Raw genomic sequence first — 27,912 nt, forward strand, 5'->3', positions numbered from 1 at the left:
ATTTCCGTTTCAAGACTTCAAGACGTTAAAAATAATGAAAATTCTTAAAACTTTTTATTTTATGATTTAAGTTAAAAAAAAAAATGATGCAAATATTTCTTAATGCATAGCGATACATTCAAAGTAAGAAAACTGATGCCATAAATGAACGTCCAATGAGTCAATATAACTTTTTGTCGTATCATTTAATAATGAGAAATCCGATAAGATTAACTTTACGTATAAATCATATCCTTATATTATTATTTCACTTCAATATTTAAGAAATCGTCGTATAATGATGATGCATTTCTAAAGAAAACGAAACAAGATCAAATTGAAATATTTTCTGTTTACAAAAAAAGATTATCAACGGATTGTTCCATCGATCATTACAACTGCAGTGTAAGTAAGTCTAAATGGTCCGATCTACAAGCAGTATATGATATATGTTAGAGGTCCATGCGTCTCTAACACATACTTAAATATAATGTTGATGGTACATACAAAGTACCGTTGTGACAAGTTATTTGAACAATAGGCGTTAGTCTGGCTGCTTAAAAAAGGGTTTGTAGAAATAAGCTTACTATTCATTGTTTATGTTGAACTTGCTTCTCATGTCAGCATAATAAAGACAATTAATATTCCTACTTACAAATCATATTGAAACCAATAATGCATAATTTACTGTTACTAGGCGTATCATTATAGATCATTGACATAATTTAGACATGATCGTATACTGAATTGTCGCAATTGTTTTTATCATCAATTTTAGAACGCGTGTTGTATGTAGGATCGTTTTCATTACGTAACCCGGAAGTGCTGTCATAAATATTGGCTGTTCCATCTCTGCTTCTTATATTCATTTGAGAAGTCGTGTTGTATGTGGGATCGTCGTTATCCCGTAGCCCGGAACTGCTATCATAAATATTGTTCGAATCGTTACGACCACGATCTTTGATATCATTAAGTCTATCATATTCGTTTTCTTTAATGTCGAAGGACATTTCTTCTCTTCTGTCAAGACGAGATTCTGTTGTGTCAGGGGTTGATTTCATAACAATACTGTACTGATCATTTGATGTGCTTTGTTTATTCTGAAAAGTTTGATCTGAATTTCTAGATCGTTCAATATTATGTGTATCATATGCCGTATTACTATGCAAAGTTGTAGGTCCATTGTAATGAGTGTTGTTAAAGTCATGGTAGTTTGGTTCGTGCATTTCTACCGTTTCACTAGATTTCAGTGTTTTACTTCTAAATGGTCCTTGGCGTCTGTAATTTGAAACGATATGCTACCCATATAAGAAGTCCAGTATACGGATAATTCTGCAATAATTTATTGCAGCTTTGATCTCAAACTTGATTATTGAGATCACTGAATTTACTTTAACGTAATACACATTATATATTATACTAAATGCTATTTAGTTATCTATCAAGATGATTTCAAAAAAACTCCAAAGGTCATATGAATTGATATAAACAGGTACCTTCCGCGGCTTAGTACTTTTCATTGTCGACATTATTTACTCTTTAATGCAGATGTTTAAATATAACTTTTTCGATATTCAGACTAAGTTCAACGAGTATCAAATGTACACCAAATTTTATAAAATTTGAAACAAATAAAAAAGCCTAATAATGTATGCTTTGCAATAAAGAAAACCTTACTTTCTAAATGAAAGTGTTCAATGAAACTACACGTAGAAGAAGACTAACAATGTTTCATACCTACTACTGTGGATTCATTTATTTTCGTGGGTATAAATTTTCGTGGATTGCTAAATGCTTGCATATTCGTGGATATTTGATTTTGTGGTTTGTCAATCTCTGTATACAGAGCCTATTGAAACTATTTTATTCGTTGAATATTTGAATTCGTGGTTAAACTTTACCAACAATACCCACGAAAAATAGTTTCCAACGAATAATAATGAATCTACAATATTCAATAATCCATATTTTATATATTCGTACATTTGTCAATATTTTTAATGTTATTTCTATGTAATGCTAAGCGTCAAACCATTTCTTGTGTATATTCAATCAGTCCTAAACGACGAACGATGTCGTCCTAAATTGGTTACTGCAACTTTTTTTTGTGTTTTTATTACCAAATTTGAAGGTGCGTAATATTCATTTATTGATTTTCAGGATTCTACGCTTTCGTGGTAGTACAAGTACAAAACGTCTACATAAAATTATCACTTGTTGATGGGTCATATCATTATTATAATGAATTTCGTGAATTGATTGGTTGTAAACACGTTTGTTTTCCATAAGATAGACATACTAACCTCAATCGACAAACGACAACAACTGCAACACTAATAACAAACACAATGGCTGAAACTGTCAAGACCGCAATTAACACTGAAACGAAAATGTTTATTTAGGCACGATTCCCTGTAATCTATGATAAGTGCCGATCTGACGAGTCAATTAATTTCCAACTGATTTTCTTTAATAGTTATCCCATAAGGACGCGGTGTGTCAGTGTAAGATCACCCCGATGGCCGGAGGCCAGAGGGTGATCTAACACTGACACACCAAGTCCGACTGGGATAACTATTTTACATCCCAGCTGTTTTAGATTAGACGAAAAACCATTTACAATTCATAAAATCTAGTTTAGAACGCCACACAACCATAACAATATACTTTATATATTACTATATGATGTATACCCTTTTTGACCCCCAAACACGATGAGTAGATATCAAACAATGTCAACTCGCCCCACTTGCCAATCGGCCCACGCTATATCGCCACTTTATAAAAATATCGTCCCAATCTTGTTTACCGACTTGCCCCACTTTGAAAAAGTGTAAAATCAAATTGAACAATCAGTCTGAACACTTACAAATTAACGTAAAAGGTTAAAACCCCACTGAATAAAGGTTTGACAACTCGCCACACTAATAAAAATATCTTGCTCCTTTAAGTATGTCAAATTACTATCATTTCGTATCAAGTCGTCCTGGTGTAGTGGTATGTGTCGTGGCTTGATATGCTAAAGGTCTTGAGTTCGAATCCCAGCATATCTACTGGATTTTTTCTACGTGAATTTTGATAGATAGTCTTTTCCGTAAAATTAATTATAAGTTTTATAGTGGATTTGACATTCCCGCCAAAATGTTACAGAACAAAGGAAAGCATGCATAACAAAGAAACTCAAACTAGGGTGATCTGGCAGGGGAGATCCGGCTCAGATCACCCCTGTTAGAACAAAGGAGCTGGGATGTAATAGTTTATTACTATGTTAATTACTTATTTAATATAACGACCTACTATGGGGTTTTCTTACTGACTGTCCATTAGGGAAGCTTGTAATATGACGTATAGTTGTTAGCGACTTCGTCTTTTGGTGTCTGTTGAATAGTCGTTACATTGGTACTCAAAACACAACTCCTTGATTTCCTATTGCCTAAAACGCGACAAAATTGTATACAAGATCTTAAAAAAGGAAGCTGTTTTACTATTCGCTACATCCAATGTGCATTTTAAAATCTCTCCATATATTGTTTTATAAATAAATAACTACCAACGACTAGCACATATATAAGTCTCCCGGAATACATGTTAAGGTAAGCTTAAGTTGGTATACGTACCATCATAAGAATGCACTTTTGAAGAACTTTTGAAAATTCCAGTTGTCGTACCGTCTAATGTAGTTGATCCTGATGAATAACCACTGAGAATCTGTTTTGATGATAAAGACGTTGTGTATATTGTATTAGAGATGCCTCTAGTATACAAGTCTGTCTGCATTCTTCTTGTCTGTCTGTTTGACGCTAATTTATATGAAGTACTTTTTAAAGTGCCATGAAAACTGCTACTTCTAAGCTGCTGTGATACTTTTGATGAAACATTTTCCAAGCTTGTTCTTCTAGTCGTTAAAATTTCAATGCTTTCTTTATGACAAATACAAACATATTGCTGGCTTAATTTTTGGAATTAAACTAACATCATACTCGTCATGAAACAAAACACAAAAATATATATTGTTTTTTTTATTGTAAAAGAGAACAGTGATCTTGAAAAGTCCGCATATAATTCTCTCATTTGAAAATAATAGATAAGCTACTAGTTATAAAATTAAGGTGATGTAGATGTAAATGTTATGTTCAAATAAGTTTCTTAAGAGCCTTTGTATTTCACCATGGTCAGCTCGATTAATCTTTTTTCGTTGATGTTGTCTGTTTACATACTATAGTTCTTTTAAAAAAAATCAATAAAAGTTCTTTTCTATTTCAATAATGGTGTTTCAAAATAAACGGCAATATTTGCACTGTACCCAACGTCCTATGATTTATTTTAAGCCTTAGAGTTTTTGTTGTTTAGTTAAGCGGGATTATCTGACATATTTGAAAAATGAATATCCAATGATAATTTGTTTTAAAGAAGAAAAAACCCATTTAAACTAGAGGATCTAAAGAGCATATGTCGCTCAACTTGGTTTATGTACATTTACCATTTAAGTCGTCTGGTAGTTTTAACAATTCGTAGAGCACATCATTCTGAACATTTTTAACCATGCCATATTTTCTCTAACATTTTTCAACTAATAGAAAAAACTTGCATTTTCTTTAAAGCCTAGTGAGCTTAATAAAACAACTGACGACGGACATTGACAAACAAATGACGGCCGCCAAATATATGCAAATGTAATGGTTATAATTATCCATAGTTCAGCAATATATAAAAAGAGAGGGTAGTCATAGATCATAAAAGGAATAAAAACACACTACACCATGGTTATTGTTTTAAAAAGAAATACACCAGACAAAAAACCAAGGAGCACAAACTAGGGTGAACTGATTTACTCAGTAATAAAAACTCATGTATAAGGCTTAAGGATATACGATACAGTTATGATTCCTTATTGAAATTCCGATGAAAATTTGTATATAGGTTATTTTTTACCTGATTAAATCAAATATGTAATTAAAAATATGCCTTCATGTGCTATTCTTGTGTAAAATGAGGTTGAAATTTCAGAAATTTGTTAAAAATTCAAATTTGTTGACCTATTTTTCCTTTTAAAAGAATCACATAACTTTTTTTGTTTTAAAAGATTAACACAAGCTGTTTTTGTTAAATTATTTGTAATATCTATTCTATATAAGTATCCTATACATTTGTACATTTTTCAAAAAAACATAACTCATTTTCATCAAATGCTCATTAATTTAAAAGAAAACAAACGCTTTTTTTTTGTTTATATTTATTGAATTTAAAAAAAGCATTTTGACATTTTTCTTAAAATCTAAATTGTTACAAAGAATCTTCATACATAATTAAACCAAATGTCATTTTAGAAACTAGGGATCCCTGAACTCGTTTTCAAGTTAAATCAATTTGAATGGTAAACATCGGTCGAAAATGCATCTTTTCCCGATGTGCCACAATTTGGCGTCGAAAAAAAAAAAACATTTTACGTTAGCAACGTCATTACCTGCCGTGTAACTGTATCGTATTGTATATACCTTTAGATGTTAATTCTGCCATTCTATCAATTGAACAGGCATATCCGTCTAAAGTTTTGGAACAATTGCCCTGGAAGGTTGTGTTGCTCGAATCAGTATTTCCAAGAGTTATTTCGTTATTTGGACATCGAATGAAAACACAATTGGACACATCTCGCAGAGTGAATTTATTGCCTGAAAAATATCAGATTTGAAAATATCTTGATTTTTTAATTTATTATTTGTATGACAAAATCATAAACGAAAGACAGCACACCGTCATCCCAGAAAGCTATAAACCTTTAAATGACAACTGACTTCCAAGACCGTTTCGGTGAAGTTGGTAGGACGAGAAAAACAGAACTATTGACCTCGTACCTAATTCCGCGTTTATTCAGGGAAATTCCTAGAGTTGGAGCATGTCTCAAGAAAACACCAAACAACTTACTTCTTACTTATACGAATCATAATTTGTGTATGTTTATTTGTCGAATATCTTGTTGTAATTATATATAAACAGAATGGAATTGCCCCTTATAGTCTTATAAAATAGTTGACCATCCGAAGGGAATTATATTGTAAGAGTAAATTGACCCTTTTACATACAAAGATGTCCGCAGAGAAGTACGTAGCTTAGACAATACGACATAGAATTAAAGTCGGAGTATTTCTGTGCGTTCAATTTTTAAATTGCTATAACTGGATTGACAGCTAAAACGATGCTATTTTAAAAGATATCTTAAAGATTGTTCTGCTGACGCTGTTATCTAATAATTGATCCTCTGAGAGACAGTTTGTCTCTTTGTCTTTATTTTCACAAGAGCCTTTTGATCAGTAAATGTATACTGTTTTTGCAAAATATAATCTAGGTGGCTTTGAAAGGTTTATCTCAATCTGCAATGTATAACATATTGAGAATAGGTAGCGTAAGTAAAAATACAAAAAAGAGTTTATCAAGTGAGTTTTGTTGCTAACACAACTTTGAAATGAGAAGACTACTCAATGAGAAATAGGATCATGACAAGGATGGTAAGTCTCAACAAATATACCAGGCTTATTATTTATGTACGTCAAAGTATGGTTGATCGAATGATTTTAAAACGTAGAAATTTTCATTTTGACTAATCTCTCATTTTTTTTTATAAGACTCTACTAACATTCTTTTATAACAAAAAACAACGTTACGCGTATTGGCACACATCATTTCGATAATTTGAATTTTCAACAATACCTCTTGTTACGTTTGAAGCGATATACCAATAACGCTTATATCCTGTCCAATATAAAAACGATGTATGTTCATCATGTGTGTTCTCACATATCTTTTTATGGTTAAAGACTAGGTTGTCGTTATTGTCGATGCACCATGTATCTGCGTCACTCCAGGATTTCGGATTTATTGTGTTTACTCCGCCTTCTAGAAAAAATATTGAAACTTTGAATTTTCATTTGATACTAAAAAAGAGTAATTGTTTCATTAAATAGTACACTAAATAAAATGGATAGTATATGGCAAATAATAGCTATCTGACAACTAACAATGTATTGCAAAAACTTCATATGGTATTAACGTCAGCGCTTTACGTGTTACGTTATGGTATCGAAATCTTTAAATTGTCTCAAGTCAAAACATAGCTAAATATTTTTTATCAGGTGCTGTCAGGTTTGAAACAACTTCTTATAATGAAAATTAAAATCTTCACGATACGAGATCAGAAAGTAATGGAATATTCCTTTTTTGGAACAGGCACGTGAGTTTATTGCTTAAATAGGATTTTTTTAATAGTAATTTAGTGGATATTTTATGACGTGGGTTAAGTCTGCATACGATGCTACAGAAAAGATGTTGTTCGTTGAAGTTGGAAGTCTAAATAGAGTTGTAGAACTCTCAAACATTTTGTGACTATACCAGCCAGATTGTATGTTATCGCTGAATTCCAAATGTTTAATTTGCTGGAGAAGTATGGATGTTGAAGTTTGTATTGTCTCTCTTACCGTCCACTACTTTTGGTGCTTAAAGTTATCGGTTTAAAGTGTAGTTGTAATGTGCTAGCTTTTACCCTAATCCGTCATGTACATACTTTTTTCATGCCATGCATATGTGTTTACAAAAAAATATCTTGTCAAGGAAATAAAAAATCTAGACTTTTAATTAGAACTAACATATAGTCCCCTTTAAAAATTTCTCTAACTTTTTCAAATCAACTTGGCTTTTCATATGTATAAATCAACAGCTTAATCAATTGCATATTATTTTATGTCAGTTTATTTGGTAATTTGGTTTATTGCTGTCATGGTTAAGGATTTATCTTACCTCCTATACATTTCCAGGAATATGATTTGTTAAAAGCGTCCGCGTGCAAACCGTGTATATTTGATATTAGGTTAGTAGGGAGGTGGGGCTTATCTCGTACACGGTTAGTAGTGGAGTTACGTCCCTTTATATTCCTCATTAGGTAAGAGGGGGCGGGGCTTATTTCATACACGGTTAGTAATGGTGTTATGTCCCTTTGAAAAAACAAAACGGTACTGAGAAAAAATCTTAAAAGTTCCAACAGACGACGAAATTGATGATTAAGATTGAAACAAATTCATAAAACACATTTTAACCTTATCAAGTCGTTATTGTTGGCATCTGTTTTTGTAGGATCAATGGAAGTATTTTCTTAGCGCTAACAGTATTGAAGACTTGCTCGTTTTGAGAATCACTAGTCTTAATTTCACACGTTAAGATAGTCGGTAAGATAAATTCGTTACATAGTGTGCTAGTGACGTAATACGGTATATATGGGGTCAGTAAATTCCATATGGGGATTCGAGCTTCGCTCTCACCCCATATGGAATTTGCTGACCCCATAGATACCGTATTAGGTCACTAGCACACCATGTAACTAATATTATTCAAAAGAAAAGAAAAAAAAAACTTCAAGGAATAAACTTAGTCACCTTAAACTTGGATTTTTATACACTCAATAGTTATCTCAAATTACGATTGATCTTACAAAACTATTAATAATATGACATTATGTAAGCATAATACATAATCGAGGTAGCTATAGAGTTTTATCAGAGATTATTTAAAAAAGTGATAGAAATTTTAATAGCTGGCTATTTAAAATTAGTCCGAAAAGATCTATACATATATAGTTTTGATTGATTTGTTGATTAAGATCAGTCCTGCCAATTTTAAAGTTTAAGACTGATTTGAAAGTGGACGAGACTTAGTCAAGACAATCAAACAATCCAAAAAGTAGAAATACTTTTTTCAAAACTGTCCATACATTAATAGAAGAAAAAAGTTTAGGTCAACTTATTTTAGGAGGAGATCATAATGAAATTTTATCTCAAATTGATTCAAAAAGTAAAACTAAACAACAAAAAAATAGGAAAAAAGTTCACAATTTAAATAAACTTATAAAGTCCCTAAAACTCAATGATGTGTGGAGAACCAAAAATCCAAATAAAGTTCAATTTACATGGAGCAGAAAAGATAGGTCAGAGTCAACACGAATAGATTATTTTTTAATAGCTCCAGAAGTATTCAAAAACTGTGTTTCATGTGACATTAGACCAATAGTAGACCACAACTGTGTTTCTTTAAAAATAAATTTAAACAGAGGCCAAAAAGGAAAAGGATACTGGAAATTAAACAGCAGTGTACTTCAAAAAGAAGACTATGCTGAAATAATTAGGAAAATAATTAAAAAATTTAAAAACAAAGCTAAAACAAGAACAGATCTTGACATACTGTGGGACAATTTCAAAATAGAAGTTAGAGACCAGACAATAAACTATTACAAAACAAAAGCTAAGAATAAAAAAAACCTAATCCGCAAATTGGAAAAAAAATTTAACAGAATTAAATAATATTATTGATACATGCAATAATAAAAACAACAATAATATATTAAAAGAAATAGATAATATAGAAAATGAAATAGGAAAACTCTATAACGAAAAAATAAAAGGGAATCAAATAAGAGCAAGGGTAAAATGGTTTGAAGAAGGAGAGAAAAATTCTGCATATTTTCTAGGGATGGAAAAATCAAGAAAATTATATGATGATAAAGGTCAAATTACAAGAGATCAAGACAAAATATTAAAATTAGAAGCAAATTATTATAAAAATTTATATTCTACAAAAAACCATGAAATAGAAGCAACTAAAAAGTATTTAGATTCTCTCAAGGAATATAAGAAATTAACTGATTGTGAAAGTAATTCTTGCGAAGGGGAAATAACTGTTGATGAATGTACTGATGCGATTTTTAAAATGAAACTTAATAAAGCACCTGGGCTAGACGGACTAAATGTGGAATGTTATAGAACATTCTGGGATGAACTTAAATCTTTTATAGTCTCCACTTTCAATTACTGCTATGAAAAAAGAGAACTATCTAACACTCAGAAAGTTGGCTTAATATCTCTAATTTATAAAAAGAATGATCCCTTTTCTCTAGACAATTACAGACCTATTACTCTTTTAAACTATGATGCTAAATTACTTGCTTATGCCTTAGCACAAAGATTAAAACCCCTGCTACCAAAGATTATACATACTGATCAAAAAGGATATGTCAAAAATAGGTATATTGGTTTCAACATAAGACAAATACAAGATGTCATAGACTATTCTGAAACTTTCAAAATTGATGGGGCAATTTTATTTCTTGATTTTACAAAAGCATTTGACTCATTAGAATGGGACTTCATGTTTGAGACTTTAAAAAAATTTGGATTTAAAGATAATTTTATAAGGTGGGTTCAGACAATGTACTCTGATATTAAAGGATGCATTATTAATAATGGATGGGTTTCCTCCCGTTTTGGGGCATCTCGTGGGATTCGACAAGGATGTCCGTTATCATCGTTACTATTTGTTCTAGCTGTAGAAGTTATGGCGATAAAGATAAGGGAAAATAAAAGCTTAAAAGGACTAGAAATAAAATTAGACAGTAAGAGTAACACCCTGAAAATCTGCCAATTAGCTGACGACACTACTCTATTTCTTCAATCAAAAAAAGATGTATCTCTAGCAATTAATTTAATAGAAACATTTGGTACTCTCTCAGGTTTGAAATTGAATAAAACAAAAACTGAAGGAATATGGCTTGGTCGATTAAAACACAGTCGGGAAAAATTTGAAAATATAAATTGGTGTACTACACCAATCAAAAGCCTCGGAATTTACTTTGGTTATAATAAACAAGAATGTCAAAAACTTAACTTTGAAAAACAACTGTTAAAAAGTAAAAAAATAATATCTGATTGGAGTAAAAGAAATCTTACTATCATAGGAAAAAAAGTTGTCATCAAATCTTTAGTTTTACCAAACCTAACATATGTTGCATCAAACACTATTATTCCTAAGGAAATGTTGCAAGACTTTAAAACTTTAATATACAATTTTATTTGGAAAGGCAAAAGAGATAGAATAAAAAGATCAACACTTTCAAATGATTTTCTGGAAGGTGGACTTAAAATGACAGACATTGATGCTTATATAAAATCACTACATATCAACTGGATTCTTAAATTAAATGAAAATAAAAATGACAACTGGACAATTATTCCCAAATTCTACTTCAACAAATTAGGAAAAAATCTTCTTGTATTTAAAATGAATTTAAAGAATATAAACGATATTGATAAAAATAAGTTACAATATTTACCGGACTTCTATAAACAACTAATTAAAGATTGGATAAGTGTAAAGGGAGGTATTACAAAATATCCTAAAATTTTTCTTGAAATTAGAAAACAAGTTTTGTGGGGAAATGATAATATCCGGTTTAATGGAAAATGTTTAAACTTTGAAGATTGGATAAAAAGTGACATTATCAATATAAATGATGTAATTGATGAACAGGGCAATATCTCTGAAACTATCATTTTAACTAAACTAAAATATAAACAAAATTGGATAAGGCAAATATATATGTTAAAAAAAGCAATACCAACTGATTGGAAAACAATTCTTTGCACTGAAGATTCATTCAAAACTAAAGTTAAATTTATAAACGACTTAAAAATTATGTACAGGACAATTACTCCCTTGATGAGTACAAAAGAACTCTATAAAATATTCACACTGAAAAATAGTTGTGATAAACCAAATGGTTTTCTTATGTGGGAAAAAATATTTGAGAAGCACTTAAATTCTAAATTGAAAAATACTTTTGTTTTTATTTTTCAATATCTAACTGATAATAGGTTGAAAATATTTAGATGGAAACTTATTCACTACATACTGCCAAGTAATGAACTTTTAAACAAGTGGAAAATTACTGAAGACAACTTATGTAAGCATTGTAAAAAAAAGGAAGACTATGAACATTTTTTTGTCAATTGCTCATATAATAATGACTTTCTAATAATAATAATGACATTAATGAAATCCCTAGGTATTGAAAAAGATATTATAAACCTAGAAAATTTAGTAACAGGGTACAAAATTGAAGACTTAGCATACTTTGATATTAATTACATATTAACTATTATATCCTTATCAATATACAAATCACATTTTGTCTCAGAAAAGAAGACAAAAAAAATAAACATTTTAAAAATTTTCCAGAAAGAAATTTCAGAAATTATTGAAATAAACAACTTTAATAACAAAAAAAACTAATCAGATAATTCTAAAAACAAATAGATTCATTGCAAAAATTCAATTGAATCAGGACTAATCTTTTTACGAAGCACAATTGATTATTGTACACAAGACAAATATGGTAATATTTATAATCAAGTTCAACCATGCATGTTCAATGTTTGTAAGCATGTTCAGCCATGCATGAGTCACCACATGTAAATTATACTGCATTTTTTATATTTTAAAATGTGTATTTACAAAAGATAAAAAGAATTGTTATAGTATAAATGTATCCGTACGTTTATTAATTAATGTGGAAAAATAATGTATCATTTCGGATGTCGAGTGTTCCAACTTGTTACACTTAAATTACCTATTTGTGAATTACACACATACATTTCGACAAAAAAAGATCAGTAGATAATTAAAGAAAACTTGAATAGTAAACTCACCATATATAATCGTTAAATCCAGTGGATAATATTTATATAATTTAGACGACACACATCAAAACTATACCCGATAACGCACATGCGAAAAACAACACTGTGCCCAATACTAATGGAAACACGGATCATACCGATAACGGAGTTGATTCCGGAAAAAAAAAATACTATGAAAAAGAGAAAAAGAAGCAAAATGTAATGTATGTGTATAATCATAATAATTTATCAAATATATTTTGTGAAATATTTTATGTTATGAATACTAATATTATGAATAAATAATACCTTGCCAAATAGTGCTTCCCTTAACTATTAGGTAAGCTAACATGAGGGATACTAAGTTAAAGCTGTAAACTTAGTAAATTGTTACAGCAAATATGCAATAAAGATATTGTTACGTTGGAAAAAAAAAAAAAAGAGACTTGTCGTGTATTTATCGAGACCATATTTAAACCAATATAATAAAGTTAACAATCAGACTTATCAAGTAGAATCTAGACGAGGTTACAATGTAAGTAAAGTTAGGTTCTGTTGAGATTATGTCGAGGCTTTTCAAGTAATCATGATCAATCGACTGGTGTCACATATCAGCAAATATCACCAACATACGCCAGGCGTGGTAAAATAACATGTACGCTGCCAATACACTTGTAATTTTGGACGCATTCACTTGTCAATTACTCTTTAGTATATTTGTATCGTATGTACAACAAGCTTGAGGGCGTACGAAACGTGTACATAAGCGTTTATCGTGCGTTTTGTGTAAGTTCAAGTTTGTCTGGCGTGTGTCTAACGTAGATGAAACGCATGCAATGAAGGAAAAAGTCCCTTGAACGTATTTAAGACACGTCCCGGTCGAAATGCCACCGAAAGAAGGAGGTTGAGATAAATCAGTTATTGGTCGTAGCCTGGTCGTGGGGTTATGAGAATGTCGGGAAAAAGTAAGAGAGCGAAAAAAGAATGCTGTGCACCAGATTCAAGACGCCAGTCTACCAAGTCGACGTCTTATAATGCCTTGTAAGTATTGGAGCACGTTTAGGGGAATTCGGTGTACATGTTATGTAGTCATGGCTAGAAGATATATATAAAAAGGTATGACCTGCTTTAATACGAATTTAAGAAAGCAAACGTCTAACGACATTTAACAGATTAAACTAGACCAGTTTTAAATAAGCAGCTCAAAATATATTGCACACAATTAAAATGAGTTCATCCTCAGCCTGATTGTGTTACTGTACGAGACCACGCGTATTATTATCAATAGAAAATGATTTGGTTGTATTTTTTCACTTCAAATGAAAAGAAGTTTATGTAAGTGATTCGTTTTGTCGAGTAAGTTTTAACTTTAGTATTAATGAATGGGTGTTTTTATAATTGCCCTGTTATATATTCAAGGTCTGTAATAATGGTCGAGGAAGTCTGTAATGGCCATTATTACTGACCGAGGAAATATAACAGGGCCATTATAAAAACACCCATTTCTTAATACATTTATTAACCAACTGAACAAAAGTGTATGTTTTGCTGCTAACTTGATGTACTGTCTTACTCTTTTAATGGCAGTTTAGTTTGAACAAAATAATTTGTACTTCACCATTATAAAGCTTTAAATATACCAAATATCCAAGATATTAAGTTGAAAGAGATATGTGTTAAAAAACAGGATGAACAGTGATCCAATTATATGGTTCTTTAATGTTGGTTGCTGGTTACTAAATTAAATAAAATACAAAAAGGTATTATACTCTTTACAACTTAGTTTTGTTAACTTTATTAAAAACCCTAACAGGGCTTAATACAGACAAACTGGGCATTAATACAGGGCCATTACAGAAAAATAGGGCCATTACAGAAAAAACAGGGCCATTACAGAAAAAACAGGGCCATTACAGATAAACAGGGCCATTACAGAAAAAAACAGGGCCATTACAGAAAAAACAGGGCCATTACAGAAAATATGTGTAATTTTAAATTAACAGTAACTTTTGGCAATAATGCACTTAGTTGGTTAATAAATTACATTTTTTAGAATAACATCAAAATAAGAATTGATAATAAGAGACTTGCAAAATTTGAAAATAAATGTAAATCTCCGACGCCTATTTCACTAGTTACACTATAACAAATATACGGAGCAACATACTTACAATTTAAGAACTGTTATGTTAGAATTATGACTTTCCAGAATTAAAAACTAACCACAAAAGGGCTTCCTCAGATCAGTACAACTTTTAACCTCTAGAATTGTCTCTCCTCGTTCACATCTTGCACCAACACAATTAACGCCTTCTTTTATATCATCAGCATTACTTATGTGCAATGCTACAAACAAACCATTAATTAGTCTGTCAATTTAAATCAGGCGATGAATAAGATAATGCATATACATACCATTTTTCTCTGTTATTTGATTGGATTCTTTCCCTGTTGACACAATTTGATTTTGTTTTAAATCCTTTGACGAATCTTTTATTTTATTATCAGTAGTCGTGGTTTTAAAATTTTACGAGAAAAGATTTTCTGTTTATAAGAAGAAAGAAATGTGAGATAATTTCTTATCACCACATTGGTATAGCAGCTTGTATACTAATTGACACGATAAAGTACTAATGTGCGTTGTTATATGTTATTTTATTGAATAAACACTCCAAGTCTTAACACGTTGTTCCTCAATAGCCATATGAGGCAGACATTAGAAAGGAGATCCATAGAGAGTACAAAAATAAGATAATATTATCCTTTAACAAGGAAGAATAAGTAATTAGAATGCTTATTGTTGTCACATATTTGTTGAAAAGGAGGTACATTTTTTCAACAAATTGTCGGCTTTCGTATAGGAACAAATTGTGTACCTCTCCTTGCCGACCTTTTCTCATATTCATGGAGTTCCTGCAGACATTGGACAAAACATGAAGATCAAAGAAACCAGATCATATAACTTAATTAAGGTATTAAATGTCCATTAACAATCTAAAATTTTCTGATTGGGTTCCATTGATTTAGCCTTCAGAACTAAAAATAAAAGACACTACAGATTCGGCTTCCATTATCTTATTTGTAAAATTAATAACGGCAGTCTCCTCAATACCAGAATCTATAACAAATGAGACGATTTTAAGTTTATAATTATCGATTTCCAACACCTAAGTATCAATATACCAACCTCGCCTACATATGGAATATACATTTCCCAACTAACTAATTCGATATTCAAGAGCATATAGCTGACACTGAGACTTTGTGAAAGTGTATGAGCAGAAAGTCGATGAACAAGGGTTATGTTGAAGAACGTCTCGTCCCTTTTCTAAAAAAAAAGTTCATCAGTACATACCAACACTTTGTTAATAAATATTCCTTATAAACTTCTTAAATAATACACGATGGTCTTAAAGGATAGATTGTAGGCACTGGCGTTGTTTACCTTCTTTATTACGTGTCAGAGTGTCTTTTTGTATGTCTTAAAGTTTAAAAATTATGTCTTTTACTGTTAAGCGTCTCTACAATCTGCCAATCGCTAATTTGGTATTGCACAAGGTGATGTCTTTCGGATAAAGTCTTCACACTAAATCAATTGGAGGTTGGATGTGTACTGATTGCTATTATAGTCTTATTCTTAGACCCTCACATTACTTCCGACAGTGATTTAGGTGTACAACATGAGGATAAATATAAAAGACAGCCGAAAAGATTACAACTCACCAGGTAAACATAAAGCAGTAATACATCTCACAAAAACACACAATGGACGTTGAACGGCCCAACAACAAAAATACACTACATACAGATATGAATGTATTTGCAGTTACTTACTGCTAATGGATTCAACGTTATTAACAGTCAGATAAAAACACGACCTTGTACAATATCAAAATACATGTATGTTTTTTTATATAAAAATAATATTACTTTGATTATAATTAACTGATAACAAACTCAATATTAAAACATATTAAACAATATTTAAATAAATAATAATAGCGTTGGATTGGTTACTTTTAAGAATAAGTGTATTCAAAGGATCGATTAAATACCCGGAACATATCTAAATTTCCAAGCTCGTGATCGGTAACAACATTTCCGAAAAAAAATTGAATAAGATGTCTCGTAAAATATAAGTGTGCTACGGGTACAACTAAACTACCAAACCAAATCTTTATATCTTGGTAAAATAAAGTAAAGGTTTTATGTCAATTGTATAACAAAATCTTTAACTTAATAAATTACCAGTAATACATAGACAACTTTAATTAAATCCAAAACGTTACAACAGACACGGACATTGCAAATGTGTTGTGATATATTTACACCATGAGATTGTCTTGATATCATGTTATATGGACACAATTTTTTTTTAAATTATATCCAGTCGTTTTTATATACATTAACCTGTATTTTTGTTCTTCTCTTTAAAGAAATCTGTTTCAAATGTATGATATTGTGCAAATGTGATTAAATTTGTATTTTCGTTAATACCAGCATTTAACAATGACTTACCTTTAGAGCGGTAAATCCATGCTTTAGTATATGGAACAACATAAGCAGAACAGGCACTACTACTAATACTGGTTCGATTGTCAATATTCATAAAACAAAAACAAAAGTTGTTCTACAACCAAAAATAGATTTCCTCGTCATAATACTTAGACAAATGGATCTTGAACATATTAAATGTAATTATGGTACAGTATATAAAGAAAGTAATTCCGTTGTCTTTTGTCATTTTAAAAAAATCATCAAATGAGAACAAAGTGTTTGCAGTTCGATATAGAATTAAAACGTATGGTCAATTTGATTACCCTAAAGCAAATTTTTGAAAACTTTGCAATAGGAATACACAATTTGTTTCAATGTATTAGCTAGGGTAAATTCCGTGAGGACATATACATGTCAAATATCACCGAGTACAAATAAAGCAGCGAGAAGAAACACAGATTCGTCAAGTGTTTTGTTCACTTCTTCAAAACATGAGACACAAGTATTCGCGAATTATAGAATAACAATACATCACCATACTGAAATTAATTTTAACTATTAGGGCTAACTCTTCCAAAATCATAGACATAATCCCAAATTGTTTTTTGGAGCTATAACACCAAATTAAAGTAATTTGACTAATAGGTTTCATAACGTGTGAAAACTGGATATCGCTTGATAGAAAACCTTCGGCAAGTTTTATTTTACAATTTAAAATTAAACCATATATTTCTCTTAAGATTAACACTCTGATTTGTTAAACGAAACAGAACAATCCGCTTATGGTTGATATAGTCTTTTTTCAAATTCAAGTATAATGTGCAGATCACGGTAGTTGCTTTGTAACTTTTAAGTTAAGTCAGAATTTACGTTAAGTTCTGGAAAACCGATAAATGTATCCACATAGTACCATTATGATACTTATATGCGAGTTGTATTTTAAAAGAGAGTTATATCTCCTAGGTATTGTGTATCAGCTAAAACATTTCTGCATTTATTGAACTTAAAATTTTTCTCCGATCAGTTGTCATGTTGAATTTTCGAAAGTTCAAAAACATTACCAAAAAATCTAATTAAATATATGTTAGAAGGGAAGACTTAATATTTTCAGAGGTTGAAGACTTATAACCGAATATGATTTTTTTTGGGGAAAGTTGTGCATTTTAAGGATACATTTGAAAAGTTTCCCGCCAAGTAGCTTAAGAATTTTTTTTTATTCGAACATACCTATTCTGTTGTTACAACTCATTAGAAAGGTATTTAACTTGACCCATATATTTCATTTTATAGTTCTGTGAATTCTTACTGTTATTAAATCTTTATGTATCTTAAATATGTATAAACGTATTTGAATGTGAAGCAACTTTTTTGCTTCGTACACTTGCAAAAAGGAATAGTCAACTGAAACAAGCCCGACATAAACAGATGCTAATTATCGCCCACTTTTACGATCTTCTCCAGAAACAGTCGCCGGGGACAGAGATGCAAATGTATGCTTCACAAATATCAATGTACTACTAGTATCTTAGTGTAATTTTTTTCGGCGGAATTCATGCTTATGCACAAAAAAGATTTACTTGCATTTGCACCTATCACAATCGACTATTTTATTTTTCTATCATTTAAAAGTTTACAAATATCTTGTAGCTCCATATTATAATTTAACTAGAAATAAGTATATACGATGCATTAAATCCTAAATTTTGCAGTTTAAAGAAACCTGTAAAGCCCATATTAACAGATGTAAACATTTCAAATATAATAACTTGGCATTTTTGTATCTTCTCTAGCAAAGAGTACCATTTCTTTTGTTTAATGTAAAATTAGTGTCCGCCTGTTCATATTTGAAAGTTACTCAAAGTGCTGATTATGTCTCTGGTGTTTATATTCTTGAATGAATCGTTAGCAATTTATTAATTTATCGGCGGCTGTGTTGTCCTATTGACATGTCTGGTTAGAGTCTTGAAGCAGTTTGACTGTCATATTTAAGTACTTTTGAAATCCAACGTTATGTTATCTCCCAATTGATACGATATTCCCGTGCTTGAATTTCCTATCATGATTTTCTTGATAGAGGGTTACTGCTCACAAGGAAGCTATTAAACCAAGAGTTCCAAATGGTGAAGTTGAAATCATCCCTTCGTAAATTTTACGGATGCCATCACGAGTTGGTTGACCGTTATGGAATAACCGTTTCACAAATGATATCGGATATGTTCCTTACGTCGTAACTACAATCCCCCTCCCTTTCATGAATGTGACCTACCGAATTAGACTATTTACCGGATTTGTAATCACATAAGCAACACGACGGGTGCCACATATGGAGCAGGATCTGCTTACCCTTCCGGAGCACCTGAGATCACCCCTAGTTTTTGGTGGGGTTCGTGTTGTTTATTCTTTAGTTTTCTATGTTGTGTCATGTGTACTATTGTTTTTCTGTTTGTCTTTTTCATTTTTAGCCATGGCGTTGTCAGTTTGTTTTGGATTTATGAGTTTGACTGTCCCTTTGGTATATTTCGTCCCTCTTTTATCAAAACATCAATTTTCCTTGCTACAATATGATTGGCGATCAAATGACAGATCAGTTTACTTTTTGATTGATGTTCTGTTTTAAATAGATTTTTTAAGATCAGCTAAAATAAGAATTTGAAAATAATTATTTACTACCACAGCTGGTTGAGTTTTATTCCCCGAGGGTATCACCAGGCCAATAGTTAGAACTTCTGTGTTGACATATATTATCATTGATTTGGTCATTATTATAAATCAACTGCTAACAAAACTTTAAAAATGTTACCATTATTAGGCTTTTCTACCTTAAGACGATTAACTTTTTTATTCAAGTGTAACTGAGTTTTTGTGTACAAAATACGCGTCCGACGTAAATACAAAATTTCAGTCCTGGTATCTATAATGAGTTGATTTACTACGAGATTGTTTTGATAAATTTGAAATTCGTCAAAACTTATTTATTCATGAAAATCCCGTGCACACCTATGCATATGCCTGACTGGTAACATTATGGATAATGTATCATCGATCCGCAATGATCAGCGAATCCAGAGAACTTACCTTATTATATCCAAAATAAGTTTTACCACATAGTCTATAGCAATCTTGAACTGATGAGGGCTGTCCAAAATATACTGATGTATTGTTTAAATCAAAACAGCCTAAGGAAAAAAAGATTATATTTTAAGTTTACCTCACATAAATCGTCTTGCAATAATGAATAAATTTTTAAAGTAGGATCAAATTAATTTAAACGAGAAAATTAACGACCAGGTTAATGTAGAAAACAACAAACAAAACACATATGAGTTACAGCAACAAATGTCAAGTAATAACATACAGGCACCTAATGTGTGATTCAGTATTTAGTGTTCTATGTTGTGTTTTGTATACTATTGTTGGTCGGTTGACCTCCTATTTTTAAGTGTCTAAATGTCTTCTGGTGCCTTTCGACAGGCGCAAACACAATGTGATGAGGCCAAATGTTAGCTCTTGTTAAATCATCACTTCACCAACACAAACAGTGATGATGCAGTACATCATAAGTGCAAACAATACATTTAACTGATCCGACTGATACAATGTCCAATATAATCAAACATGAAAACCGACACAGAAAACAGAATACACTAAAGATCTGAAATACCGATCTGAGAGTACTCGCAGTTACTGAGAGCTACATCAAAGTAATTAAAACATCAAAATTGTTACACAATAATTTTCTTTAATATTTTAGATTGAGATAAATATGAAACTCAACGGTATTACCTGTTCATTTTTCATGTATGGAATGGAAATTGTGACTCAATCTGTTTTTTTTTTTAAAGATGAAACCTTATCTAATTGAAAAGATAATTTTCAATTTTTTATATTATCTGATAGATCATAGATGATAAATCAACTGATAACATAAGATGAAAGACTCCTTTTTGGTGCTAGACTCTATTTGCAGGCCAAAATGAATAAAGAGCATCGTAAAACCAAATAAAACCAAGATCAAGTGTAACATATCCGACTAAGGCAAACAATGCTTATTTTTTTTTTTAATAATTTCAACGTTTTATAAACAGAAATTTAGAGAAAATTAATATTACACTGATGTGTTATTTGAACAGGGGCACTGACTACCTGCATGGTGATAACCTGTGGTGATATTCATCAACATTTTCAATCTTTATTAATAAATACTCCAGATGCGTATTATATAAATATACGAGTCTAAATTGAAAACTACGTTCAAACCTATGATTGCGTTGGATAAAAAACGCATTTTTTATAAATCTGCATGTAAAACAAATTTCGTTGAACAAGGGTCTAAAAACAGCACAAACATCATTTTCCAAATGTTCAAAAAAGTGAAAAAGTATATTTAAACAAAACGCATTTGACTAACAGGTCGAACAACTGATGTTCTTTAACCCTGCTGACTGCCATTGGCGATTGCCAAATAAAATTGATCACAAGATGTAACAAAATGAATCTTAATATGAATTTAATACAAAACAGAAAAAAAATTAACTTGTGGCCACAATGTTATGCCACAAACATACGGTGTCAATATTTTTTTAGTACACCAGATCCGGATTTCGACAATAAATGTCTCTTCAGTGAACTTAGGGATCGAAACGGTATTTGGAAGGCCATATAAAAAGTACCCTCATTTTTAGATAGACTCTTGAATTTTAAGAGTCAATATAGGATGAACGGATCATATAAACCAGAGGGAACATATGATACAATCCCAAACGAAAAAATATAAACGAGTCTAAATTGAAAACTACGTTCAAACCTATGATTTCGTTGGATTAAAACCGCAAAGGGTCTAAAAATATATATATATTTGGTGTCACGATATCTCAGTAGCATGGGTTCGAATCCCGGCGAGGGAAGAACAAAAAATTTGCGAAAGCAAATTTACAGATCTAACATTGTTGGGTTGATGTTTAGACGAGTTGTATATACATAATGTACACAGCCATGTATCACAATCATTGCTGGTGATCCGATGTATAAATCTGTTGTAGAGTTGTCACTGACTCAGACGTACTTATAAATATAATTATTTTCTGTGACTGTATCTTGCATTAATTTGTAGGATCTTTTACTATAGATAATTGAGCTGATCTGTAACAATAACATCTCAATGCCTTATATATCATGTACTGTATTACGACGCTAGATTAAAACTGACGAGGAAAGGTAACACCCGGCCACCGAAAGCTTGATTTGTGTGAAGCCAAGGTTGTCGTGCGGTCTAGCGCACCGGATATAGTGCAGGCGATTTGTTGTCACAATATCTCAGTAGCATGGGTTCGAATCCCGGCGAGGGAAGAACAAAAAATTTGCGAAAGCAAATTTACAGATCTAACATTGTTTGGTTGATGAATAAATAGTTAACGATTAATCTTACAGGCAGATGGATCATGAAATTTGATACTGTACACTTCAAAATATAATATATAACAAGTCAAAAAGGGTACAACATCACCATAAAATAACTATAAAATGAACACATATTAGATATATCGGATAACAGATATCCTTCTTTGTTAATAGAAAGACACATTCCCCATTTCCATTCTCAATTTTATAAGCAGTTTAAAATGAATAGTTATGAAATTGAGAATGGAAATGGGGAATGTGTCAAAGAGACAACAACCCGACAACAGAGAAGACATCCAGATGTTATTTTACAACAACAACATATACGATACTAATAAGTGGTATGCAAGCATTCTGACGATAATATTTGTCAGTTGCAGACTTCTTTTGTCCTTATCTAAAATAACAAAATTTGCACTTATATGAGCGAACGACGGATGCTACATGTGGTTGCGGATCTATAAATTCTTCCGAAGAAACACCCAAGATCAATAAGGTCTGTGTTTGAGTTCTTGTTGCTTAGTCTTTATTTTTCTTAGTTGAAATTGAAGACTGCTTTGTCTCTTTACTATTTTCCGCCACTCTTTTGATTCAATTTGTTGCGTATTTAACGCTTTCCTTTTATAAACATTTACCACAAACAAACTAAATGAGATGTCGAGTTACCGATTACTTCACTTTCATATTGCGTTTAGTTCTTGGAGGTATCTCAAATATACAATAAAAAAAAATTCAAAATGTAAATATAATTTTATTTACCTGTCTTTCCAAGCCAGGGTGATAATAACTGATATGTCCCTGTCCAAATACTTTTGCCTACTATCTTACTATTGCAACTTCCAATGTCGTTTTCTGTTTGAAGTTTTCCACCAAGATCTATGCACTCGTTATGTGCTTCGATCCAGTTTGTGCTATTTAGTATGAACTCAATACCTACAATTCAATAATATGGAACCAATAAGGATGCAGTCTCATAATAATTTTGGTTAAATGCATGTTGAAATGAATTTTCATTCATCGATATGGTCATACTTTTAGAATAGCTGATTTTCGAAAAAGTAAGGATTTTCTACCCTGTGAATAGATAACCTTAGCTGTATTTTTTGGGTCCTCAATGATCTCCAACTTCGTACTGTATTTGTCCTTTTAATTGTTAAGATTCGAATGTCATCGAAGAGTCGTTTAAAGACTGGCGTTCAAAATTTTATCCTGATTTCAATGATGAGTTTATTCATATTGAAAAGCAAAAAGTACTGTGATAAGCTAAGACAACGTGTGAGTGTTGTAACCAATCCGACTATCCGAATAAAAATAAAACATATTTATTTCAAATGAACTTTACATACCAGATGCTTTGATGTGCAATTCAATCACTATAATCAACAACTTTTGTAACAAAGTTCCATGAATTTCCATAATCATAATTGATATTATCACATAACTTCCTGGTTATTGTTTTAGTATTAGTTTGTCAAACTTTTATATCATACGGTAACACGTTTTATTAGATAAGATATGTAAACAGGTGCATGTCCAAAAATGAGTTGTCACCTATTCAGGAAGTAAATGTAGAATAAGGATAAATGATAAACGATTGATTTGTATTAATTATCTTCACCACACAAAAATTCACCATTTAGGAATGCGACCCGACCGCTTTAGAGAGCTGGGGTCACACATCCACGATTTTTACTTGACAGGACCATTCCCGATTAAAATTTGTCAAAAGTCTGATCAAGATCCTGTGAAACGTGGATGAAAGTTAAACTTTAATTAAAATTTGTAAAAAAAAATTATTGGTTCACGACATCAGATGTTGTTCAGGAAGCGTCAATATTCACCCAATTCCACACAAATTGGTCCTGATAATGCTGTTCCATGTCCCGACAGCGTCCCGATTATACCGAATGCAATCAGAAAAAGATCACACAGTGACCAGACAGTGAACCAACGCTGGCTTAAGATATCCGTTAAAAAACGCCATATTCGGGAAGGCCAGGTACTGGCAAAAAGTTACCATATCAAGGTCCGCTGTACCGTATTGCAAACGGCTAATGCGGGGTTCACATAGTGCTCTAGTTTGAGATCAGACAGCGCTTCGACACGAAAAGTAAAAAAGTCGGATTGCTATCCTAAATGATTTGGAATGTCCTATTATTATCTGAACGCTGTAGTATACATTCTTAAAAGATTCCTACGGATCGGAGAGGTCGACCAAGCACCCCAACAGTTAGGTGCGTCCCTTAACATTCGGGAAAACTCATCCGATTTATTAATAGCCGTGTCCATTACCGATCCCGGCAAAACATATCCAAATATTTTTACAAATGCAAATTTGGCTATGCAATCTAATGTATAAAATAATTTAAATGTGGGTGTGTTGATATAAAACAATTTAAATGTGGGTTTTAAAAAAATTACAATTTTTGGTTCCGAAATCTTGATAATCAAATGATTAAAACCAATCATACTGTAGACATATTTCATTCTACACTCATAATATTCAATGTTAATATGGTAACTAATTACTGTACAAAAGTTTATATAAATAGCAAATTATGATGATATACAAATCATTCATTTAACAGAAGAAAATTTGTGTATTGTCATCTGTTGGAATATACAATAAGTATTACACATGGACAGGATGTTTCCCATAACATTAAGGTATTCCACACTCCAGAATACACGCAAATGTCAAATAGAAATTCATGATTTCCCTGAAAGCAGCCATACAAAAAAAGTAAAATCACAAAACTACTGAACTCAGAGGAAAATCAATTCGGAAAGTCCATAATCACATGGCAAAATCAAATAACAAAACGCATCAAAAATGAATGGACAAGAACTGTCATATTCCTGACTTGGTACAGGCATTTTCAAATGTAGAAAATGGTGGATTGAACCTGGTTTTATAGCTAGCTAAACCTCTCACTTGTATGACAGTCGCATCAAATTCCATTATATTGTAACCGATGCGTGAACAAAACAAACAGACACAATAGGTAAAAATGTCAAAAATAGGGGTACAGCAGTCAACATTGTGTTATCATCTTAATCACTATAAAAACAACAAATGTAACGAAGAAGCACAAAAAGGCATACATCAAATTAACATCCTCATTTTGATTATATTATACGATTTTATTTGTCTATGTAAAATGCACCCACCAAGGAAGGAGGGTTTTGAGTACTGGTGAAAATTGCGCGTTTGAAATTCGCACAGGTAGACATGAAATAATTTTGTCGTTCAAAGTATGACGGGATGCATAAATACAGTCACGCAAAATAGATATAACAAAAACTGGCTTAACAGTTAAAGTAATAATAATAAATAAAATAATAGTGCGGTTCAAAGTATGACGGGATACATAAGTACAGAGGCACGTCAAATGTATATCACAAAAACAGTGGGTTAACAGTAAAAGTAATATTAATAAATAAAATAATTTTGTCATTCAAGGTATGACTTATCAGTTGACCATTCCAAAGATTAAGAGAAAATTATTATCTACTCCAGGAATAATAAAATAAAATGTATTCATAATGCATGTTATGGGTCCCATCAATTATTTCAATAGAAAACATTGGTCTTATGAAATGGATCTCAAACAGGTATGCATAATATAGATAAATATAAACATTTTTTTCTTTTCAGGAAGGAGTTATCACAAACAAAATTTGATTAAAAAATTATAAAATTCAACACTCAAATTTGAATAAAAAATGTTTTTGGGTTGTACTGAAAAAATAATCAGGTTTTTGAATCAAGATGAGAACAAATTCTTTGACCTACACGAAAGCCTTCCCCCTCTTTTTTCAGCCACAAAACCCAAAAAAGATGAATTGTGGGCTCCAAAAGAGACAGCATGAATTAAACCATTGGTTTTCTTTTTTGAATGAATTTACGTTTTGATATATTAGTCCTTTACAGCTAACTATATGGAATAGGTTTTGCTCATTTTTGTACTGTATGCTGTTATCATTATTTATATCGTTTTCTTTGGACTTTATAAACAGATATCGTAATCAATCCATATCTCCATATATGTTAGTTCAAAGTAAAACATGATCTGTTTCAAATCTGACTGTGTTACAAACAGTCAAACCTATTAATTTAAATTTCCGTAACTTGAGATGATTTCCCAAATTTTGTAATAGAAATTAATAACACAATATATCCGTTTTTTATGCCAGTATAAAACAAACTAAGGGACTGTAATCATTGTTTCTTTATTTGTACATAGCTCATAATCCTTTAACAACAATACACTTTAAGGTGGGTTAATTTTTTGTTTCAAATAATAACCAATCTTTTTTTTAATGTAAGCACTGCAACGTTTTTTGTGTAAATATCTATTTCGAAAATACTTTACCTTTTGATGTAGTTTTCGTTTCTTTATTAACCAAACACGCATATCCATCCAATTTTTCGGAACAACTGGCATGTTTCTGTATAGCAGTAGTACCATCATTTGGACATGTCATGTAAGAACAATTTAAAACTTCTGACTAACTGTCAATACTTTCTGAAATTAAACAACCGTTACTGATAATATACACACATCTAACTACTATCATATCTTACATCAAACACAAAAATAACTTCCAAAGACAAGTACATCTATTTTTTTTTATAAACCAAATCTTCTTTAGCAAAATGTTTAGATATTAATCTTATTAAAGAAATAGCAATTACAAAAAATCTTGCATAACCACTTGTTGATATATAACTAAAACATTCGCACATGGGTTCGTTAACCGTATGCCTGAGCCAAGTCAGGAGTTTGACAGTTGTTGTCCATTAATTTGATAGGTTTTATCATTTGACTTTCCGTTTTGAATTTTCCACTGAGGTCAGTAATTTTGTGATTTTACTTTTAACATGATTTGGAAACATCAATTGAAAAAAATATTAGAAGCTTTTCAGAATTAAGAATATTGCTTATCCCAATTGGTCGTTGTGTGGCTTGGTATTTATTATAACAAGACACCTCGTTAATTCTTTCATATATATACGACAAATAATGTTTTAAGTAACCTATGTTTTTATTATAATATTTTGACCTAGGTTTTCATTATTTTAACAAGGTTTCATACAGAAAACCAATTTACAAACAATCATATTATTGTCGCCTCTATGAAAAATAACTATATTTTGCGTTCTAAATGATCACGATAGAAAAGAGTGAAAGAAACATACAAACGAAAAACTCCTGCATGTTCTGTTGGCAAGGTTGATAGGTGGCCGTCCCCGATAACGGTATGAAATTACTTTAGCAACCAAAAACAAAAGAAAATTAAAAAAACAACCAAAAAGTAGTTTCATTTTCTCCTTGAGGTAAAACAAAACACGACATTCAGAGCGTTAATAACCATTAAAGCATTATGATCAGACTCATATATATTATTATACCTATTGAACTATTTGAAGTGCTTTCATACAAATACCGCTTATATCCTGTCCAATATAAATTCGACCTATTTGCGCTATCATGCAAACATATAGTTTTATGGTTGAACACTGAGAAATCACTATTGTTATTGC

General features: G+C 31.2%; 2 protein-coding genes across 2 annotated transcripts; both read right to left on the minus strand.

Annotated features, from left to right (window-relative positions):
* Positions 1-555: 555 nt before the first annotated feature.
* On the minus strand, positions 556-14,812 carry LOC139498677 (uncharacterized). The gene is made up of 6 exons (XM_071287191.1): positions 14,694-14,812; positions 6,685-6,870; positions 5,475-5,648; positions 3,597-3,899; positions 2,283-2,358; positions 556-1,257 (listed from the first exon to the last, which is right to left on the minus strand). Exons 3-6 carry the CDS (start codon positions 5,494-5,496, stop codon positions 705-707), a joined length of 954 nt encoding a protein of 317 aa, XP_071143292.1. The 5' UTR covers positions 5,497-5,648; positions 6,685-6,870; positions 14,694-14,812; the 3' UTR covers positions 556-704.
* LOC139497651 (uncharacterized) lies at positions 14,689-27,912 on the minus strand. The gene is made up of 6 exons (XM_071285881.1): positions 27,781-27,912; positions 26,741-26,893; positions 23,124-23,297; positions 20,043-20,143; positions 16,989-17,100; positions 14,689-14,816 (listed from the first exon to the last, which is right to left on the minus strand). Exons 2-6 carry the CDS (start codon positions 26,850-26,852, stop codon positions 14,689-14,691), a joined length of 627 nt encoding a protein of 208 aa, XP_071141982.1. The 5' UTR covers positions 26,853-26,893; positions 27,781-27,912.

This window comes from Mytilus edulis, chromosome 12, assembly GCF_963676685.1.
Source record: "Mytilus edulis chromosome 12, xbMytEdul2.2, whole genome shotgun sequence".
In the NCBI taxonomy this organism is placed as follows: domain Eukaryota; kingdom Metazoa; phylum Mollusca; class Bivalvia; order Mytilida; family Mytilidae; genus Mytilus; species Mytilus edulis.

Excerpts from the sequence above, each read along its gene's own strand:
- LOC139498677 (XM_071287191.1), bottom strand. The coding sequence starts at position 5,496 with ATGGCAGAATTAACATCTAAAG. Across the intron at positions 3,900-5,474 it reads GGCAGAATTAACATCTAAAG|AAAGCATTGAAATTTTAACG; the intron begins GTATATACAATA and ends TTTGTCATAAAG. Across the intron at positions 2,359-3,596 it reads AAAAGTGCATTCTTATGATG|TGTTAATTGCGGTCTTGACA; the intron begins GTACGTATACCA and ends TTTTCGTTTCAG.
- LOC139497651 (XM_071285881.1), bottom strand. The coding sequence starts at position 26,852 with ATGACATGTCCAAATGATGGTACTACTGCTATACAGAAACATGCCAGT. Across the intron at positions 20,144-23,123 it reads ACCCTGGCTTGGAAAGACAG|GCTGTTTTGATTTAAACAAT; the intron begins GTAAATAAAATT and ends TTTTTTCCTTAG. Across the intron at positions 17,101-20,042 it reads CTTATTTTGGATATAATAAG|AACAACTTTTGTTTTTGTTT; the intron begins GTAAGTTCTCTG and ends TTTTGGTTGTAG.